This window comes from Miniopterus schreibersii, assembly GCF_964146895.1.
Source record: "Miniopterus schreibersii genome assembly, chromosome: 1".
Lineage (NCBI taxonomy): Eukaryota > Metazoa > Chordata > Mammalia > Chiroptera > Miniopteridae > Miniopterus > Miniopterus schreibersii.
This window is the reverse complement of record NC_138101.1, coordinates 79,060,862-79,083,986: the sequence shown is the minus strand read 5'-3', so window position 1 is coordinate 79,083,986 and position 23,125 is coordinate 79,060,862. Positions and strand designations below refer to the sequence as shown.

The window sequence follows — 23,125 nt, the reverse complement described above, 5'->3', positions numbered from 1 at the left end:
TGTCAAAGTTCCCCCATTTTGTCACGTGTAGCGCTCCTCATTTCTTACTAGAGTGACTGACACTGTTCTGCTGGGTGGGTGGACAACACTTGTCTCCCCATGATCCTGGACCCCAGCAAGCATCGTGGGCTGACCAGCATGTGGGTAAAGTTGAAACCACTCTTTCTTTTTTAGATCCTTCTGAGTTTCTATCATGGTCTTTGACAATACTAAGTTCTGAGTTTTGGAACATGATTGTATGAGTGATAACTGTAATAGAAGTTGGGGACTGCTTTGTTTTCTAAAATGTGTAGGTGTGGAAAACAATTGCTGTGTAAACTTTTTATGCTTTGAATCCCTACCAGGGAGGCTCCCGAGCTGCTTCGCAGTGAACGCACAGGGTTTCGATGTCCTGCGCTCGCCTCCCCGGAAAGGCTGCAGCTGCTGAAGGAATGCAGACCCGGGCGGTTCATCTGACTGAAATCGAGCAGAAGGAGATGCTGCAAAGAATGACCCCGGCCTTTAAGTTGGGATTTGGGACTTTAATTTCTTTGGATTAGTAACACACAAGGACATCAGGACTTTTTTACACTTTAGCCCTTTTGGACTTCAACAGAAAGATTTTTGGATTTTAATTTTTTAAGATTATAACCTTTTAATTATATCACTAGGAAATTAATGAGAGGAGTTATTGTATTTTTGGAACATCACTATATGTTGACATGATTTGAAAACTATTTTTTAAAATTTAATTTGGAATATTTAAGTTTTATATCTTAACGTTATTTGATCTCACTGCAGAAACTCTGGGAGGCTACATTGGTTTGTGTACACAATTTTGGGATAGGAAGTGTCTCTGAGTTCAGAATGGACATTGAGATTATTCAATTAATAGACCATTCTGTCCCATTTCAGAGCCTAGAGCAAAATCTAATTCTTTCAGCAGAAAGAAAGGTCCAAGAGAGCCTCAGAAGGACCCACTTATTAATAGGGAAGGACTTATGATAGAAATATTATATAATGTTTGGTGTACAATAGGAAAGATATTAGAAAGTGGTGAATTAAAGTTTATGGACTTTGAGAGGTGCTTGCTTTTCATTACAGCAACAGCTTACACTAGTATGTACAAGTGGTTTTCTGTGAATGAATTTGACTTTAGGATGTAGATTATATTCCTGGGATTTATGTTTATCAACAGAAGGCTCATTCCGTTCATGATCTGACTGTCCTTAAGAGTGGAAACCCTTTATCACTGATATGCTAAAGCTCTCTTGCAACTCAGTGGACCATAATTGTGCCACACTTCAACTTTTTGCTATACCCAAAACTTAGATTGAGCAGAGCTCTAATATTGAAGAACATGATACACAGCTTCAAACTATAGACCTGGACATTTAGGATACGTTATAAAAATAGAGTCTATTCTAAAACTCCTTTGGTACCTCGGGGTTAAATATATTTCTAATCTTTCAGTAAATTTGTGAGTGTATTTAGATTGATATTAAATATTACAAATCACACTTGTTTCATAAATGCGTAAAACGTGATCACATTGTAAATTCTATCCTTCTACCAGTATTTTTCCACTTAGTGGTGACCTGATAGAATCACATAATTACATAATTTCTATTTAACTGTTTGTTTGGTTTTTAAAATTTATTCTAAATAACACTCCAATGAATACCTTAGCATGAACTGCAGTACCTGGTTATAATAACCTTCTCTGTGGGAGCTAAGACCTGGTGATATGAGGGGGAAAGATGTTGGTGTGAAGATACCAATTTGTATTGGAATTCACCCTCAGAGCAAGATTAAAAACAGCCCCTCAGAAGATCCCTGCGCTCTGAGAAAGCATGAGGCGAGGGTCTACTTTTTAGGAATATGTACTTTTTGAGTGGGTTGAAAAAATATATAGTAGCAGTAAGAAAGCAAAAACCAAAAAATAAGAATAATTGACTTTCCATCTCTTAAGCCAGTGGTTGGCAAACTATGGCTCAAATCTGACCTGCTGTTTCTGTACAGCCTGTGAACTAAGAACATTTTTTGTATTTTTAAGATGTTTGTAAAAGATCAAAGGAAGAATAATATTTTGTGATATGTGAAAATTATATGAAATTTGAATTGCAGTGAATAAAGTTCTATTGGAACACAAATAACCCCTTCCTTTTGTTTACATATTGTCTACTCTCATGTTCCAACAGACCCTGTGGCCAACAAAGCCAACAAATACATACCATCTGGCTCTAGCTCTCTACTCCCTTTACCACGCACTGTTTCCCGGCAGCATGTGGCCGTCCCAGGGCCATGACCGGCTGCGGCATCAATCCTGATTCAGCCGGATGGCAGCCAGGGGTTTCCACAATCTTAGTTGAACAGTGGTGGTTGATGGGCTGGGTCAACGTGCTCAATGTGGTAGATTTTTTTTCAGTGCTGTGCCCTAAAATGGCTGGAATGAGTAAACAGCTATAATATATTTCTATTTCTTATTCCTGTAATTGGATATGAGATCATATCTTGTCTACTAACTACATCACTGGTTCAGATCCTTGATACCCAAAGCGTGGCCCACAGCCAAGGAAACGCATCACCATCTGGGAGCTTATTAGAAACGCAGAATCTCAAGTCCCACTCCACGATCCTCAGGCACACTGAAGTGTGAGGAGCACAGGTTTAGACAAAAACAAAAGATTTCCTAAAAATGGGAAGCTGTTTGAGGAAAACAGATGAAGTATGACTGAACTTAGTCACAATAAAAAAAAAAAAGTTGACTATTACATGCCAGGTGCTATGCTAGGAACAAGGAACCTAAAGATGGAAACTTTTATTATGAAAACATTTAAACATACACAAAAATCAAAAGATTAACATAATGAACCTGATCCACCTTTCATGGAAGGGTTTTAGCATCCTTTGATTCATTGCTTGGATGCAGTATCTTATTAAGGCTTGAAAAATGATGAGGTTTACATTTTTATTATTGCTTTAGCTCTGATTAGCTGGAATTCTTCTATAAAGAATTTTCCCTTGTCATCCAATTATTACTCTAAAGTACAGATTTTATGAGGAAAGCAGAATTACTGCTTGTACTTTCCCTTTCATCACCAGTTTTCAGAAGAGCTACTTCCAAATGTTTATAGTTTTACTTTTTGTTAAGCATCTTTATGAACTCATGGAACTGTATAGATTTATAACACATGGGTTATATGTGATTTAATCCACTGTAGTCATGTTTAATTGTCCCATCTTTAGGGAGTGGGAACCCCTTTGGTTAATTATCTTTTTACACTGCCCTAGTATTCTGATAGGTCCTTTCTTTCCGGCATGACAAGATACTTAAGGAACATTTTGTAAAAGTCCTGTATTAGACCTGGGCAAGGAAGTCTAGCTACTTTTATTGGGAAATAGTGTTTAGAGACCACCATCTAGGTGATAGTGATTAGTAAAGCCCATTGCCACTAGGCATCATTTCTTTTAGGCCTTTTTAGTGGACAGACTAGGAAACACATATTTTCATAGAAAGGGAAAAATATATCATGGATTCATACTGATGTTTTCAAATCAATGGAAGATTATAGAATTTTTGCTTAACATCTTGAAAAATATATAAATTATAAAAATGTTTGGGAAAAAAATATTTGTGTATTTTTACCCTGAAAACATGAGATCCTAATAACATCAACATAATTACTTATTTGCTTTAACATACAATATATGTATACCTAATATTTTCAAAATAACAATACAAATATTGTTTTACTAACACTAAAGTAACTGGATTCAATTTAGGATTTCTTTGTAGTTCTTTTTTTCCTTGGGATATACTTTTAGGTTCTGTGGTGTGGTTTTTTTGTTGTTATTTTTAAATTTATCTTTATTTTTGAAAGTATTACAGATGTCCCTTTTCCCCTCATTGATCCCCTCTACCTAGCACCATCCCCCCTTTCCAAACCCTCACCACACTATTGTCTGTGCCCACAGGTTATGCATATATGCATATAAATTCTTAGGTTAATCGCTCCCCACCCCTCACCTCCACCTTCCCTCTGAGGTTTGTCAGTCTGTTCTGTGCTTCTGTGTCTCAGGATCTATTTTGTTCATTGGTTTGTTTTGTTCATTAGATTCATATATGACTGAGATCATGTGGTACTTGTCTGTCTCTGGCTGGCTTATTTCACTTTGCATAATACTCTCCAGGTCCCTCCAGGCTGACTCAAAAGGTGAGAGATCCTTTTTTATAGCTGCATAGTATTCCATGGTGAAAATGTACTACAGTTTTTTAATGTATTCATCCACTGATGGGCACTTGGGCTGTTTCCAGAACTTATCTATTGTAAATTGTGCTGCTATGAATATAGGGTGTTTTGGGTTTCTCAGGATATACTCCTAGAAGTGGGATCGCTGGGTTAATTGGCAGTTCCAGATTTAATTTTCTGAGGAAACTGCACACAGTTTTCCATAGCGGCTGCACCAGTCTGCATTCCCACTGGCACTGTATTCAAGAAGGTGCTTGATGTGATTTAAATCTTCTTGGACTTGTGGAGACTTGTTTTGTATCCTAACATGTGTCCATCTTTCAGAATGTCCTGTGTGCACTTGAGAAGAGTGTTTATTCTTCGGCTTTGGGGTGGAATGTTCTGTAAATGTTGATTAAATGCATCTAATCTGGTGTGTCATTTAGAGTCCCTGTTCCCTTGCTGATTTTTTGTCCGGGAGATCTCCCTAGTGAGGTGGGTGGGATGGTGAAGTCCCTCCTATGGCTGTATTGCTGCCGATGTCTCCATTAACGTCTGCAGAAGTTCTTTTAATATTGAGGTGCTCCTATCTGGGGTGCACATGTGCTTACAGGGTTACGCCCCTTGTTGGATCCGTTCCTTTAGTATGTAGGGACCTTTATTTTCTCTTGCTGTGGCCTTCATGTTGAAGTCTATTTGTCAGATATGAGTATCGCTGCCCAGCTTTTTAAATTTCCATCTGCAGGAAGGTGAGTATCTTTCCCTCCTTCACCCTCCCTGGCTGCGCGGAGACAGGGCCGGAGGGGACGCAGCGCCCCCGCCCCGAGCCCCGCCTGGCCCGGGCCCCGCACCCGCTGGAGGAACGGAAGTCCCCCTTCCCCACAGTCAGCCTCCAGCCCAGGAGGCCCCCCCAAACAGAATTTCCGGGCGGGGGGCAAATCCCTGATGGTTTTCTTTCCCGGGGCCTGGGGGGTGCATTTCTCGCCAAGTTGCGGGATTTCTCCTCTCCGGGTGAGGGCGGCTCTTCCTCCGGGCGGGGCGGGCGGGGTGCGCTCGGCCCCGGGCCAGCCGCCTGAAGCACAGCGCCCCATCCTCCACCCTGCAGCCCCACTTTAGGATGAGCCAGAGCAGCAGACGCTCCCGCAGAAGCGCTGCCCTCCCCCCTCCCTGCGCAGAGGAGCGGCCCCGCCGAGGACGCCGACTGGAGAGTCAATGAGCCGGGCTCAGCTCCCGCGCTGCCCCGCCAGCTCCCCGCCCGCCCGCGACCCAACTGCTCCCCTTCCCAGACAGAGAGGAGTTGGTTTTTCTGCCTTTATAGCCTCCCGCAAACACTGCTGGGGCTGCGGGTTTGTTTAGGGCAGGAGCCCCGGAGCCTCCGAGGGTGGCCAAATAAATCTCCAAACGCTCAATGCGGTGCCATGGGACTTAGTCTCGGTCACCTGGGCACAACCCCGCCCACCCGCCTCCCTCCCCCACCCCCAGGGCTCGCACCCGCCCTCAGCCCCGCGCTCAGAGGCCGCCCACTTCCCTTCCCCCGAGGCTGCGGGCCACCCGCCGGCGGGACCTCGGGCAGGACCACCCCCCGGAGCTCCCTGGGGGCGACCTTCCCCCACCCTGGGGACGGCCCCCTGCGAGGCGGGGAAGGTGAGCAGGTGAGTGCGTGAGGGCGGCTTCACCGCCTGCAGGGGAGTCATGTTTGCGGGAGAGCGGCCCCGCAGGTTGAAAGGGTGACCTGCCGGGGCCCAGGAGCTGAGGAAGGAGGGACGGAGCCAGTGTTGGGGGCCCGCGGGGCGCAGCTATTCCTGCGCTCAACCCGTCCACTGGGGTCCTCCGCCGGCTCCTGGAGCAGGACACTCACTGCACCGTGTAGCCCGATCCCAAATTTATATTACTTATTGGTTCCCAGCTTCCCCTGCCTGAACCTATCATCTGATTTTAGTTCCTTTGTATTTATAGGTAATCTCAAGAGATTGGTTTTAATGGAATATTTAAATGCAAATATTTTTTGTAAAACTGCATAGAATTTATCCTATAACTTTTTCCTAATTTGTTGTTGAACCGTTCAGTAATTACAAAACGTGTGATGAATTCTGTAATGTAATGAAGAGCCGGAAGTTTTTTAAAAAATAGTAGCAGTTTGGATACCCTACTTCTTTCTGCATGTTCCCCAGTTTGCGGTCACTCCTGTCTTGTCATAATTTCTTCTTTTTAAAATGCCCCCCATTGGCATCTGTCAGCTGGGACTTGCCCACCCCTCTGTGCCCGTGATTTTAAGCTGAAATGAGTGCGGTCCTTTCATCTGCCCCACAGTGTGCAGCGTGTCCAGCACTAGGTCAAGGCAGCTCGGAATCTTTAAGGGAGAATCTAAGTGTAGAGGTGGTGTCGGTGGAGCTCACTTGAAAAGCAAATGCTTCAAGGCCTGAGTCAGACCTTTGCCCATGTATCTGGAAGAAGCCGGTGCTGCAGGAGGCGGCTGTATGAATGAAAAATGAATCTAGGACCCTGAATTTTATTTTCAGTTTAGTATTTACGCTTTTAATGGACTACAGATATGCTGAACAAACTTCTGTAAAAATTGGCCCATTTATATGTACCTAGCCATTCTCTGAGAGTATAATTTTAAGGAAATATTAATATAGATTATTGGGTACACTGTTTCTTTCCTTTGAACAGGCCACAAGTTTTGTCTGTAAAATACATTTCCCTGTGTTTCAAGGTGAGCTATAAATAAATCCATACAACTAAAATTTTAACTTACATGTCAAATCCGTTACCTTTTCAATGGGAAAAAAACAATTCTGTTGTAGTTCTAGTGAATAAAAGTACTTAAAAATGAAGTTATTTACTCAAAAATAATCTTTAAAATCTTGAATGTTATCGCTTGATTTAAAAAGAAACCCATCTTTCATTTGAAGCTTCTCAGATAATTCGGATTAAACTCTTTCTCTCTCTTCATAGAGCTCAGTTTGTACCCTGTTGGAAGCTTTTTAGCACTTACATCATCTGCTTGATAATGGAGCTGTTAATGTGTGTGTTGTGCATTTAATCATGAGTTCCAGAAGATGAAAATTGTGTCTTATTAATTTTTGTGTCCCCAACAGTGCTTTCCCCATAGTACTTGTTCAGTCAACCTTTAGTGAGTTAACTGTGGTGGACCAAAGGACTTCAGACAGGTGCAGCACACCTGCCTCCAGGGAGGCCATTCCTCCAACCGAACTGGGGACACTAAGTTAGTCTTTCCTTTTATCACATGGCTTTTTGCCTCTCACTAGACCTTTAGTTGTTGTCTCCTCACTTTTGAATTGTGCCTTTTAGCCTTCTTGTCAAGTTTGTCATTTCTAGAATTCAACAAGGATGTCAGCTTGTCACACATCAACCTCCTGGACATTGCCCACGTCACCTCCCTGGGACGCCGGGCTGACACGGACTTTGCAGAATCCCTCTTCTCTGCACAAGGACTCTTTTCCTGCTTGCTTCACCCTTCCTGTCAGACAGCGAGGACCTCTGAACCTGGGGATGGGCAGATCTAGGCCCCTTGGCAGCAGGAAGCAGTTACAGCAGACAGAGACCTTCAGCCATTTCTCCTTTGTGAAATTAGAGAGATTTATTTTTTCTCGGGGAATGATACTGTTGTAATGACCTGGTTATTAATTAACTGGAAAGGAACCGAGGGAAGGCCAAATATTACAGGCACGCCCAGTTAATGCCTTTATGCCACCAGCATTAGTCTCTGTACTCCTGTCATCAGGTTCCTCTTTCAACTATTTCCCTTCCATAACCTACTGTGGAACTTGGAAGGCCAGTTTTCCCTGCCTATTCCTATGAAGAATTGGCCAAAATAACCGAATTTTTGAATACCATCTTGCATCTGTATCTAGTTGGAGGGGTGTGTGTATAGTTTTTAATAGAACAATAACAAATGTCTTAAAATTCTTTAATGTGTTTTTAAAAATGTCTTTTTAAATCTACCTTTTTAGTAAATCCTGTGGAAATGACCATGAATAGTTTTTTAAAGTATTACATAAGTTAAGAAAATATTACCTAAAGGTATTTCACATTGAATAAATCTAGAATATACTTAGTTCAAATATTTAGAAAGAGCTTTATTTAACAACTGTTATTTTATAACTACTGTGAATTTGAGTGTAAAAACATAACTTTGCTTAGTTACTAAGTGGTTGATAGCTGTCCACTCTCTGCAGAAGTGTATCTGAATATCCAGGAGAATAATACCTGAAAAAAAAAGAATTTTTTATTAGATACTGATGAAAAGATTCAGCTCAGTAGGCACAAAAGATTCAGTATAAGGTTGTTTTTATCAGAAATAATTCTATGAATGAAACCTCTGAATAATTACGCTCCAGTAGTGCTTTGTGCAGAAGGTTAGAGCCTGTCAAGAAAAAGAACATTGCCCTGGCTGGGTGGCTTGGTTGGAGCATCATCAAAAGATTGTGGATTTGATTCCCAGTCAGGGCACATACGTTGGTTGCAGGTTTGATCCCCGGTCAGGGTGCATATGGGAGGCAGTCGATTGACGTTTCTCTCCCTCCCTCCTTCCCTCCCTCTGTCCAAGCATATCCTCAAGTGAGGATTGAAAAAACACAACAAAACACCAACTCACAAGACTGCTAGATAACAAAACATTTAAGGGCTATCAATGCAGTGGCAAAGAATATTTTCAAAGGAAGATACTTGCACCCAGTGATAGTATTTTATGGAAGTGACTTTGTTTTTATTATGTCAAGTGACTGATGTTGCTTTAATGATCATAGCTAATAGATTTTTTTTCATAAGTTAGTCAACATAGTGTATAATTACTAATAAACTTCTGCATTCAGATTATTTTAGAGGTTATTCTCAATGTATGTTTAAATCAGGCCTGTTTACCCATAAAAACAAAAATTTCTGGGAGCTTAATTCATACTAAAGAACTATTTCATAAGTGGTTTACAAGGAAATTAATCAATTTCATTTCTACAGTACTATAAGTTATATCTATATATAGAACATTTTATGAAAGGTTTAGTATAAAAGTATTAAATATATTGGTTAATGTATTGTGGGATGCTTCATACACCATGGAAAGAATTTACATGCATATAAAAATATGTCACAACCTGGCAGACATTCTAGAATATAATAAATGACTAAAAAATCTAAACTCTACTTTAAAACTTTCCAAAACACTTAAAATAAGCCTCCTAAGGTGTTTTGTCCAGAGAGAACCTAAAGTTTGAGACTTGTTTTGTCCTTTGTTAGTTATCTTTATCCTCAGATGCTTGGCTTAAAAACTCATAACTGAGAGAATACTAATTTCTTCCACAATTTGTCAAGTTACAGTGGATAAAACAGAGCTATATTTTCTTAATAGTGTGCTTTTATAGGGAGCCATAGTTAAACATACATACAAACATAAAAAACTACCTTAAAGAATGTTTCTCTCCTAAAGGCTACCTACTCTGGAAAAAATTTTCCTTCATCAGATCTCTTCAAAGAATTCATACCCTGAGGAATTCACAACCGTTTCCCTCTCTGAGTTAGTCACAACATTTAAAGTAGCCCTCACCTTCCCAGGACTTATGCATATGTCAGACACAAGATAGGTATTTTTATGTAAGTGGCAAGAGGTATATAAAAAAAATAAAAACCACAGTTTTAAAAATTGTGCTGCTGTATGGTAGGTGCTAACCACATACTCCTCATAAAAGAACCGAAATGAACTTCCAAAAAAGAACTGTAAATTCCTTTTCTCTGCTCGTTAGCTACTGCTAGCCCAATTTACTTCTATATGGCCTTTAAGAATATAAGTGAATTAACCTTGCTCTAGACCCATGTAGAATTTGGGTTATTATATAGTTACCATGTCAGAAATGTGCCAAAACAAAAGGCATGTATGCACGCTCCTCTCTCCAAATGCGATGGCTCCTAAAGGCATCTTCCCCTCCCGAGTTTAGGCGGAGATCCAGGAAACAGAAGAGTTCCGAAATATCCCTGACTGTGGTGTAGACAAGGGCTAGAACTCAGATCTTCTAAATGTTGTCCTGGATCCCTTCTCTCTCATCATACCAACTACCTTTATTAGAAATTTTTAAAGATTACTAAAATTGGAAGGCAATATAAAGTAAATGTTTAGGCTAAAAAGAGCAGAGAGAATGTGACCATTGATAATTGGTCTTATAAAGAATAATTAGTTCTAAAACAGTCAAGTGATCCTTGAAAATATGATTGCAAAAATAAAACCACTTTAAGATTGTATTTGTCTCTTTTCATAGAAAGACAAAGTTTCAAAGATTTCTAGAAAACCGCTTTATAGAACCTAATACTTTTTAAAAAAAATCAGAAACTTGAAAAAGTGAGCTAACCAAACTTTTTCATAACTAGCCAATTTAAAAAACAAAATCCTAGGTCCTAGAATGTTAGAAGTTAAAATTTTACAATAGTATTTTGACAAGGCACCATATTAGAGTCTAACATGAGAGTTTTTTTATTTTCCCTTATGCTCTGTAAAATAATCCTAGAAAGGAGTAGAAAGAAGACTTCTATTCAAGAAAGTTCTTTAACCACTGATTAATTCTAATAGGTCATTCCATCTGGGGGGCCCTTTAGTTTGCTTTGTTTCATTTTTCTATAATTTTGTTAGCAAATTGTACTGAAAGTTATTTTAAACTTACATAAAATAGTATTCTTCCTAAAGGAACATGCAAATGTGTAAAGATTAACTTGATTTTCTTTTCTTGAGAAAAGATTTTCAAATTTTCTTCATTTAGTGGTTTTACACATATTTCATATGCTATATAAACTTCTTGGTATTATCATATTTGTAAATTATATATAGTAGATATACATTTTATGATGTTCCTTTGGTATATTTTATATGTATTAATATTTTCAAAGCTAACTTATTGGCACTCTTTTGGTCAAGGAGTTCGCATAAACCTTCCAAAAGTGCACAAACTTAACATCTTTGGAAGGAATTTACCTGCAGAATATATGTGAACAGAAAACAAATTTTAAACTTAAATAAAATTATTTTTGTGTTTTTAAATTAATGTTTCCATATGTATTAAAAATCACTAATATTAAATAGGAAGAATCATTTATATAAGTTATAAGTTTTAAAATTGAAATTTATATTCTCTTGTATTAGAGAAAGAAAGAAGTGTAGGACTAGAAAAATGTGACCTTTAATTCTGCAGGTGTTGTGGGCATTTTCACATAATAAAAATGGTATGGTTCTCTATTTTGCTTACAAGGTCTGAGAGGATTAGGTTTAATGCTCTTCAAATTAACCTCATTTTAAAAAATTAATCTTGAAAGTAGCTTCCTGCTACATTACTATGAAGTACCTGCATATCATAGACAACATTTATTGTTTTCAAATATAGATTGTAACTTTCTTTTTGATAGTTAACATATTTATTTTCTACTTGTAATACTCCCATTAATATAAGTGTAAGCTTAATAATATATGCAGGGAACTATGACAATCAGAACCTATAGGCCTATTTTCTAAATCAGGTTCACAGTAAAGATTAATTTGAACTCTGTATTTGGGTATTCTTTACTAAAGCATGTCTTAAACTAGTGCAGAAATGTCTCAAATGACATTGCAGTTTAACTTGGAAATGTGTGTATCAATCAGAACATTGTTTAACTTTAGTGAAAAATGTGATTAAGAGCACAGGTAAAGGCATACACTGGTCTCATGTAGTATCTCGTAGGTCACATTTTGACACTGGATATGAAATGTAGGTTTGAAAACAGAAAAACCACATCATAATGTGAACTTCTCAAAGTCTACTTTTCCTACCTTACTATTTCCTCTGGGTAGCAGTTGTTAATGCTGTTGATGTATTCCTGGAGAAGAGACCCAGGTTCTGCTTTGATCTCCTGAACCTTTTTCAGTCCACCACTTGTTACAAAAAGTCGTCGAGCTTTGCTATCGTGTGGCAGCACCTTGAAAAGCGAAGCGCATGAAAATGTCAGCTTTGCACCCAAGCCAGTTTGGCTCAGTGGTTAGAGTGGTGACCTGCGGACTGAAGGGTCATGTACATGGGTTGCAGGCTCGATCCCCAGCCCCATGAGCCTAATTTGCTGATGATTAAAGTAAAATTCAGTCTTTTTAGAAATGTATGAACTTTTTATGTTGTGCAGATGGAATAAAGGCGATGAACATGAGCAAAGGCAATGGAGATTTACTCATATACATAAAACAAAGTGGTGTCCCTCCTTTGCTGACACCCATTCTAAATCTTTCCCCGACCTACAAAATTAAAGGCACACTCCTTAACAATGCCCAGGCCTTCTGGGACTCAGCAGCTAAATACCTCTCCAGCTTCCTTTCCCATTAATCTCTACCCCAGATTTTGTCAATAACCTCAAAGGGTACGCGCCAGGCCATTTCTCACTTTGCCCTGCTGTTTCCTCTCCTAGGATTCCCTTCCCTTCCCACGCACCTCCCCGCATTTCCTTGGCTAATTCTTGCTTACCTTTTAAGAGTCAGCTCAGGTGTTACTTCCTTTCAGAAACTTTCTCTGGGACACCCCTATTCCCTTATCCCAGGGAGAGTTAGGTACTTTTCTTCTTTCATTGCATTCTGTTAAACCCCATGCACTTGCCATATAATATTTTAATTATCAATCTATATGTCTGTCGCACATAAATGTCATGAAGGCAGAAACTGCACCTTTACTCATTCATTTATTCCTCTCGTGCCTGGTGCCTAATAGATGCTCAATTAATGTTCAGCAAATGAATGAACATACTAAGGAGTAGGCAAGAAAAGGAAATTGAGATGTTAAAGGGACAGAAGAAGAATCAGGAAAGCAAGGAATCAGCAAATCCGAGGTTTTAAGAAGCAACCAGTGAGCACTAAAGAAGGTCCCTGGGTTTGACAGCGGGTCTGTGTGTGGCGAGGACAGAGTCGGTGCGGATGAGGAAATTTACTCCGCATGGCTACAGCTGACCAGGCGAGGAAGGCTCGGAGGGGGTTCGCAGTGTGGGGATCACCCTCTTCCTTGGTGGTCGCTACTATTCCCTCTGACAGAAACACCCTTTCTTTCCCCGCCATTCCCACCCTTTCTTCAGAGCCAGCTTTTTTCACTTGTACTTGCCCCACTGAGTCCCCCGGGAGCACCTCGGTGCACTCCTTATTCCTTCTTTCTAAGATGAGTTTATCAGGAAGTCTCGCACCCTGATTTTCTAACTGTTTCTTCTCGTCTCCCCAGCTAAGTTATAAAGTTCCTTGGAGAAGAACTTTGTCTTATTCTTTTTGTCTCTCTCAGAGCTTTACAGGGTACATGTAGGCATTTAACAAATACTTAAAGCTGCAAAAGGAGCGGGCTAATAGAATGTTAATACACATCACAATAAAAGACAATAAAAGATTACACTAGTATATATTTCAAAAAAGGGAATGGTCGCCTGGCCGGGCGTGGCTCAGTGGTTGAGCGTCCACCTGGGATCCAGGTGATCGGGGTTCGATTCCCGGTCAGGGCACATGCCTGGGTTGCAATCAATGACTCTCTCACATTGATGTTTCTATCTCTCTCTCCCTCTCCTTTCCTCTCTCTGAAATCAATAAAGGTATTTTTTTTTAAAAAAGCAAAAAATTCTTAAAAAAAAAAAAAAAATGGAATGGTCTGCAGATATATCAGTTTTTAATGTTTTTGGCCTGGAGAGTTTTCATCCCTCCTATGTCTGTCCCCAGCCACAGTAAACTATCTTTTAACCTCCCGCCTGGCTTTCCCTCCTCTTTCTAGTGCTCTGGTATCTTTAGATTAAGAAAACACAAAATTCTGCCTGAAGCAAATACTCCCAAAGGCATATTTATAAGAGTACATAATATGAGGTATGTCTTTATTTTATCTTGGCTATCCAACCTTCCACAAATCTCACTGATTAATTTTTATTTACTTTAGTGACTGATTTTCAACTCTTAATTTTGGTTAATGTTCATTTTTATGTGCCTGGGATTGAGCTAAACTATTTTCATATAACATCTCATTTAACTTTACAGTGATCCTATGAAATAGGTATTCTTATTACCCCATTTTATGGGGAATCATACTAAGGTTTAGAAAGGTTAAGACTCTGATAAAGATATTACAGCTTGTAAATGTAAATCCAGGTACCCCAACTCCACAGCTTGAGCTCAGAGCTACTATGGGATAGTACTTCCACAGACTCCATCTTCTTAAATATCCTGAGCCCAATTTAACCAGTTCTTTTTCTAAAAATTTTTAAATTTTTTATTGATTTCAGAGGGGCAGAGGGAGAGAGAGAGAAACATCAATGGTGAGAGAGAGTCATTGATCTTCTGCCTCCTGCATGCCCCCTGCTGGGGACTGAGCCTGCAACCTGGGCATGTGACCTGACCGGGAATCGAATCTCAATCTCCTAGGTTGATGCTCAACCACTGAGCCACATCAGCTGGGCTAACCAGTTCTTGATAGCTTAGGATCACACCCTGGCCGTCAGTGGCTGTGGTAAGGCAGTCATTCTCTCTCAGCCTTTGCTATCAGTAGTCAGTCCTGCTGGCTAGCGGCTTGACCTTCCTACCATACTACTTTCAATCTGCAATAATCTAAGAAATATGACCGCTTCATTTGTTAAAATTATTTGTAAAATAAGTCAGTAAACTTCAAATGACTAAGAGCATCTCTGGTAAGTGCATTAACTTTGTGCAGAAAATTTCAGTGGCTCAGAGACTTTTCTCTTTTTTTTTACAAGACCTTTGCAGTGTTCCCAGATGAGTGAGGCTAACAGACACCAGGGAAATTACTAAAAGTTACTTATCAATGTAAATTATGTATATTATGAGGTTTTTATGTGTTGACACACTATTTACTCCCCAAGAACACTAAAAAGAGGGTACAGAGATTGTGAGGAGAAAGGAAGTGTGAATTATGTAGGTGTGAATTTTATTCATCTCTGTTACCATCCCTGTCAATACAATCAATGAGAGTTAAGTAGGAGAACCCTGCCCCCATCTTACGGAAGAAAACATTGACCAACAATGTTACTTCATTTTCATTTTCTTCGCCCACTTGCAGGCTAAGAGTTCTTCTTACCTTACTGAACTGTCCGACCACATGCTTCAGAATATTGGGAGGAGCATCATAGAGAAATGGCTCAAGGGCTGGTAAGTAGGTGCATTTTTGTAAGATACTCTTTATGGCTTTTTTACTCTATGAAAACACAAAGCAAAATACATACCAAAGTAAGCAATCAGTTAAAGCTTGACCAAATTCATGTCTCATGTTCCTGGAGTTTGAAAACAAAATCAATTTCCTGGTTTAAGCTATAGTTGTTTCATTTTTAAAAAGAGTTGTCAGAAAAACTATCTTACATTGATTTTATCATAGAATAAATACCCTGCCAGTTGTCTTTGTGTCAAATTTTAAAACATATAGTGTCTTATTGAGCTCTTAAAATACCTATGAGGAAATTAAAATTAGAAATCATAAAGCTACAGACAAAATTAATATGTATTACATTTTATTAGAGTAAAAATTTGTATATGTGAAACTGAGATAACTAATCTCCTATTCCTTCCAATCAACAAATGAGAAAATACTTGGTTTAGTATAGAAAGCCATCATCAGGCATTCTGTGTTCTCCAAAAGGCCTCATGGCTTATAGGTATGTAGTCAGGAATATCCTACTGTGTGCATTATTCAGTGAGCATTTGCAGATATGCTGCTATAGATCATGGGTAGAAATTGCCCCACTCACAGACAGAAGCACAACAGAATCTCTTCAACTGTAGAGGAAAGCTCAACAATAGCGAGTGTATCACCCACAAGCAAAAGAACAGGAACCCGCAGGTACCTTTCCCACCACCCCCAGCACTCTGTATTTCATGGGGACACCACATGGTGCTGCCCCCTGCCAAAAGTGTGGCTGAAGAAGGGCTCTGATGTGACTGGAGCACATCCCTGCAGCCAGCTCTAAGGTCAGAGCTGGTTGTGATTCTGTTTCCTTGTATTAAAGTCAGCTCCCTTCACTTTGGAAGGCTGCACAATTGGGTTTATCTACAGCTGTTTCCACTAGAAATCCACATCTGCTTGTGTGCGTGTGGTTTGTGCTTCAGGACCAGGATCCTGACAACCGTTCCTCTGATCACCTGTTCTCTCTCTGAGGCCTTAGCTGACCTGATCTTCTGGAATCTTACTATTCAACAGTTAGCGATGCTCTTGAATGTCAAGGAGCATTTTGATTTTCACACCATGAATTCTATAGTTGATAAATGGATTCTGCAAAACCTTTCATCACATTTGTGCTCGCTAATAAAGGAACTCTTGAATTTATGGTTTTCCAGAGACCCAGACTAAGCAGTCTTGTAATCTCTTATCTCTTGACATATTTGTGTCTAAAATGTTGTTTTATAAACTAGATTAAATAAAACGAGTTAAGTAATGCAGCCCAAATTTTTCCACCAGTATTATAACAAGTTGGAATTAAACTCTCAATTCCCAACACACCTAGTTACCTTTCTGATGAATCATCTTAGGATCATGGTGAGTTCAGCAGGTCAACAAATTTAACTTAACTGGTGACAAGGTCAACTAACAGTATAGCAGAGATCACATTCACCATACCAGCAGACAGCCGTAATCTAACAGTTCCAAATTGGTGATATACTGTCAAGTTATTAATCAAGAACCCTCTAATTAGAGGGCTAGAGCTTCGAATGACACTAAAAATTCACTGAGCTTTACTATCCTTTGTCAAGAAATAAACTAGATTTATGACTATATATACTTCTATATTAGGAATGTATGTCATGGTTAATAATCAGCTGTATTATCCAGCATGAAAGGAATATCAATATATTAATTAAGATTTTGTTTACTTGTTAATTTCTGGGTTTAAGATTTTTAACATCTTTATTGAGATACACCTTATCGTAAATTCATTCATTTAACTCGTTCAATGGTTTTTGGGTAAATTTACAGAGTTGTGTACCATCAATACAATCTTGCTTTAGAATATTTTCATCATCCCAGAAAGAAACTTCACGCCTATCTGTAGTCATTCCCTATTCCCTTACCCACTTATCTCCACCATCCCCAGGCAACTACTAACCTAATTTCTGTCTATAAATTAGACTTTTCTGGACAATTTATATAAATAAAATCACATGATGTGTGAACTTTTGAGTCTGGCTTTCTTATTTAAGTACAATGTTGATGAGGTTCATCCATGTTATAGCATGTATCAGTACTTAATTCCTTTTATTGTTAATAGTGTTCCATTATACATGTTTACCACATTTTGCTTATTCATTCACCAGTTGGTGGACATTTGGGTTGTTTTCATTTTGGGTATTATGAATAATGCTGCTATGAAGATTCATATACAAGTCCATTTCTCTTGGAAAGAGACCTGGGAACGGAGTTGTTGCATGTTGATGGAAAATTTATGTTTAACATTTTAAGAAGCTGCCAAACTGTTTTCCAGTGTAACTGTAACATTTTACATTCACAATAATGTTAAGAAGGTTCAAGATTCTCCACATGATGGTCAACACTTATTTCTGTCCATTTTATTAATTACAGTCATTCTTGCGGGTATGAAGTATCTCATAATGGTTTTGATTTGCATTTCCCTAGTGACTAATGATGTTTGGCATATTTTCATGTGCTGATTGGCCATTTGTATATCTTCTTTGGGGAAATTTCTATTCAAATCTTTGCCTAATGTTTGGGTTATTTGTCTTATTATTTCATTGCAAGAGCCCTTTATATATTTTGAATACAAGTCCTTTCTCAAATATGTGATTTGCAAATATTTTTCCAAGTCTCTTCATTTTCTTCTCAGTGTTGTCTTTTGAAGCATACAGGTTTTTAATTTTGATGAAAACCAATTTATCAGTATTTTCTTTATCACTTGTGCTTTCAGTGTCATATCTAAGAAATAGGTGCCTAATCCAGGGTACAAAGATTTACTCCTATGTTTTGTCTAAGAGTTTATAGTCTTAACTCATATTTAGATATATGATCCATTTTAAGTTAATTCTGGTGTATGGTATGAAACAAGAATTGTCCCATTACCATTTGCTAAAAATACTATCCTTTTCACATTAAATTGCCTTGGCAGCTGTGTGAAAAATCAGTTGACCAAAAAAGAGTCTATTTCAGGTTCTCAATTCAATTACACTGATACAGAGGTCTTTGTTAGTACCACACTATCTTTATTACTGTAGCTTTGCAGTAAGTTTTGAAATTAAGCAGTGTAAGTCCTTCTTTTTCAAGATTGTTTTGGACAGTCTGGGTTCTTTGCATTTCCATGTGAATTTTAGAGTCAGCTTTTCAATGGGGGGTGGGAGGAGGGGAGCCACCTGGGATTTTGACAGAGACTGGGTTGAATATAGATCAATTGGGGGAGTATTGCCATCTTAGCGATATTGAATCTTCCAATCCATAAACATGGAATGCCTCTCTATTCAGATTTTCTTTAAATATTTTTTAAATTTTATTTTATTTTATTATTATTTTTTTTCCCTTTTAAATTATCTTTATTGTTGAGAGTATTACAGGTATACCATTTTCCCCTTCAATTGACCGCCTCCACTTCGCTCCCACCCCCTCCCCAGGCCTTCATCCTGTTATTGACTGTGTCCATGGGTTATGCATATATGCATATAACTTCTTTGGTTAATCTCTTCCCACCCTCCACCCCCCTTCCCTCTTCCCTCTGAAATTATGATCGTCTGTTGCATGTGTCAATGTCTCTGGATCTATTTAGTTCATCAGATTCTTTTGTTGATTAGCTTCTTCTTAAAGAAGACCCTTCAACATTTCCTGTAGTGCTGGTCTGGTGGTGATGAACTCCTTTAGCTTTTTCTTATCTGTGAAGCTCTTTATTTGACCTTCAATTCTAAATGATAGCTTTGCTGGGTAGAGCAATCTTGGTTGTAGTTCCATGTTTTTCATCATTTTGAATATTTCTTGCCACTCCCTTCTGGCCTGCAAAGTTTCTGTTGAGAAATCAGCTGACAGTCGTATGGGTGCTCCCTTGTAGGTACCTAACTGCTTTTCTCTTGCTGCTTTAAAATTCTCTCTTTGTCTTTAACCTTTGGCATTTTAATTATGATGTGTCTTGCTGTGGGTCTCTTTGGGTTCCTCTTCTTTGGGACCCTCTGTGCTTCCTGGACTTGTAAGTCGATTTCTTTCCCCAGGTAGGGGAAGTTTTCTGTAATTATTTTTTCAAATAGGTTTTCAATTCCTTGGTCTCTTTCTGCCTCTTCTGGCACCCCAATAATACCAATGTTGGGCCTCTTGAAGTTGTCCCAGAGGCTCCTTATACTATTTTCATATTTCTGGATTCTTTTTTCTTTTTTCTCACCTGGTTGGGTGTTTTTTGTTTCCTCATGTTCCAAATTGCTGATTTGATTCTCAGCGTCCTCTACTCTACTGTTGATTCCATGTAAATTATTCTTCATTCCAGTTCCTGTAGCCTTTATTTCAAATTGGTACTTTATTATGTTATAGATTTTCTCAGTTATTACCCTAACCATCTGCTTAAACATCCTTATAACCAAAATTCTGAGCTCTCTGTTAGCTTGCTTGGATCTATTTCATTTAGTTCCTCTTCTAGAGATTTCTTCTGTTCTTTCCTTTGTGACATGTTTCTTTGCTTCCGCATTTTGGCTGCTTCCAGGTGTTTGTTTCTATGTATTAGGTAGAGCTGCTATGTCTCCTGGAATATGTAGAGTGGCTTTGTGTAGTAGGTGTCCTGTAGGGTCCAGTGGCTCAGCCTCCTCAGTCACCTGAGCTGGGCCTTCTAGGTGCTCCCCTGTGTGGGCTGTGTGCACTGTTCTGTTGTAGTTGAGCCTTGGTTGCTGTTGGCATCACTGGGAGGAATTGACGCCCAGGCCAATGAGCTGTGAGGACCAGCTACAACTACAAAGAGCTGCTGTGCTGGAGACACCCCTATGGAGCAGGATTTACTTCAGTGGAGCTTTGGTGTTCACCAAGTGCACCCCTTGAGTGTGTCACTCCTGGATGTGGTAGGGTTGTAATCCAGCGTGGTCGAGTCTGATCAGCAGGTGCACTGTCTCTGGGGCCTCCGGGAAGGTGCAAAGTCAGCCTCTGCCAGTGCCTTGCCCAGGGCCACCCAGCATGAGCTACACAGCAAACCGTAGTTGGCTGCTACTTGTGCTGGGCTTGGAGGTGCCCAGGAGAGGCCAAGCTATGAGCCAATGCAGCTGCCACTAGTGCCAGGCCTGGGGCCACTTATCAAGCCATATGGGGCCCGCTGCTGCTTGTTTGAGATATTTAGGAAAGTCCTAAGCATGAGGCTCGAGAGGCCACTTGCACAGAAAAGCCCCTGGAAATGGCCTGGATGAGCTGCAGGTGGGGAGGGGCGGGGCCTCCGGGAATCACGGGGCGGGGCCAAAGGCGTGAGTCAGGTGCTGGCGATTCAAATATGGCGCCTGCCTGCCGGCTGTGTGCGGGGAGGACTCGCCAAAGAAGCAATGGCCTCTGCAGCTCTTCTGCCCGGGAGGAAGCCGCCCCTCCACCTCTCGCCCGGATCTCAGGCAGGTTAGTTCCTCCCCGAGTGTCCCAGGTCCTTTCCGGCTGCTGCCCGGCGCTGGGCTCAGAGGGAGCGTCCGAGTGAGTCCGTGCCGGGCCCTTTGAGAGGAGCTGCTGGGGCTCCCGCAGCCTCCGGGACCCTCAGCCACAGTCCCCGCTGGTTTCACGGACCGGAGTTGTGGGGACGTCTCTTCCCAGCCTGGAGCCCTGGGCTGGGGGCCTGTTGTGGGGCTGGAACCCCTCCCTCCTCTGGGAAAACTCCGCCGCCGAGATTCCCTTCCAGGTTTCAACCGAGGCACCGGGTGTGGGCCCGCGGCCGGGTCTCTGCGATCCAGCCCCGATCCGCCCATGTCTCCGCCCCTCCTACCGCTCTCGGTGCTGCTTCAGGTCCCTGGTTGTGGGGCTTCTGTTCAGCCAGATCTCAGGAGGCTCTGAGTGACGGTGGTTCTGTATTTTAGTTGTGATTTTGATGTGGTTGCGGGAAGCTGCGGGTGCAGCTGTTACCTACACCGCCATCTGGTTTCTCCTCCCCAGATTTTCTTTAAATTTTTAAATAATGTTTTTTCAGTATCCAAGTTTTCAGTATACAAATCTTATACTTCTTTTGTTAAACTTATTCCTAAGTAATTTATTCTTTTTGATGCTACTGTGAATAAAACTATTTTCTTAATTTCACATTTGATTGATCATTAGCATATGAAATAAAATTGATTTTTATATTTTGATCTCATATCCTATAATTTTGTTGAACTTATTACTTCTAATATGTGTGTGTGTGTGTGTGTGTGTGTATTCCGTAGGATCTTCTACATACAAGATCATGTCATATGTTGGATTTAAAATTTGGCAGCCTTTAGTAAATGTGCTTTATGTTAGGTTTTTTATGGCTGTGAGCAAAATAAAATAGTTCTTACAACTTTATACTTTGATTGGACAGAAATTATATGAGGTTAACAAACCCTTTTATTTACTTAAATCAGTAAATCAAGTAATACCTTACTTTGAACTAATAAATAACAGATTATACATTTTGCTAATTGTCACTGCATTTAGTAGCTAGTGTTTACCCTTAGTCATGCATAATATATGATGATGTCAGAGAAGGAGTCATGAGCTATCTATTTAGGGCAACCTGAGTTTGAGCCTGGTTTTCCTATGAACTAGCATAGCATCTACAGTTCTCTGTTCATTCATTTTCTGTCATTTCTTAAAACTGACTCTGTCCACACTGATCAAAGCTGTTGTGAAAAACCATAGTAAGGCCCAGCCAGCATGACTCAATGGTTGAGTATCGACCTAGGATCCAGGAGATCGAGGTTCGATTGCCGGTCAGGGCACATACCCGGGTTGCAGGCTCCATCCCCCAGTGGTGGGGGGCATGCAGGAGGCAGCCGATCAATGACTGTCTCTCATTATTGATGTTTCTCTCTCTCTCTCTCTTCCTCTCTCTCTGAAATCAATAATAAAAAAAACCACAGTAAGTGACTAACAACACTATATTTTACCTCTTAACAATACACATAAGAATAGTAATTAGCAAAATAAAATTGTCAGTACAAACACTTGATACCATTTCAATTGTTTTTCATACAAAAAATGAGAGGAATAATAAAATTATTCATTATTAATTGCTTAATGGATGACTATTAATAAAAACTGTTTCAAATAAAAAATGTTTCTTACTCGAAAGTTAAATAATGATGTTCTGAAAGTGTTCTGGCCAAAAGGGTTATAACGAAAGGGGAACAGGAATAAATTTTGTGACCTTGGATTAGGCAAAGTCTCTTATATAGCTCCAACTGCACAAGCAACAAAAGGAAAAAATATATAAGTTAAATTTCATTAAAATTTAAAAGTGTTTTGCTGCGAATGATACCATCAAGAAACTGATAAGACAATCCACAGATTGGGAGAAAATACTTGTAAACCATATATCTGATAAGTACTTGTATCCAGAATATATAAAGAACCGTTACAACTCAAGACTAGCCTTAGTTTTAAATGGGCAAAGAGTCTGATTAGAAGTTTCTCCAAAGAAGATCTATGAATGGCCAATAAACAAATGAAAAGATTTTCAATATCATTAACTGTTGGGAGCCGGTGACGTGTCTGGACATGGTCGACGCCACCTGAGGGCCTGGAGCCAGGGACTCGACCCTCCCCACAAGTTCCTGTGAGGAGTCGAAATAAAGATAGTTACCAAGGTCTGGGCTCATGCAGGAGGCAGGATGTTTACGCTGAAAGTGTGTTTTGCAGTCTTGAAAGAACTACTTTGTATCACCCTCACCTCATTACCAGTTGTTTGTTACTCACTATATAATAAAGGCGCTGAAGCCATTTGGGGTGCACCTCATTGGAGGGCAGCCCTCCTGA

The 23,125-nt window shown here is 39.9% G+C and overlaps 1 protein-coding gene across 3 annotated transcripts in view; it reads right to left on the bottom strand.

Moving 5' to 3' along the window:
- Positions 1-7,799: 7,799 nt before the first annotated feature.
- Positions 7,800-23,125, bottom strand: part of LOC308547121 (sperm-associated antigen 6) — a 52,423-nt gene continuing 37,097 nt past the window's right edge. For 2 of the 3 annotated variants that reach the window (XM_081116889.1, XM_081116887.1), the window contains 3 exons: positions 15,284-15,400; positions 12,022-12,167; positions 8,130-8,444 (listed from right to left, as the gene is read on the bottom strand). In XM_081116889.1, coding sequence (XP_080973015.1) covers positions 8,375-8,444; positions 12,022-12,167; positions 15,284-15,400 — 333 coding nt within the window. In that variant the 3' untranslated portion in view covers positions 8,130-8,374. Of the gene's footprint in view, positions 8,445-12,021; positions 12,168-15,283; positions 15,401-23,125 lie in introns of all 3 variants that reach the window. The other variant, XM_081116888.1, reaches the window with a different exon arrangement.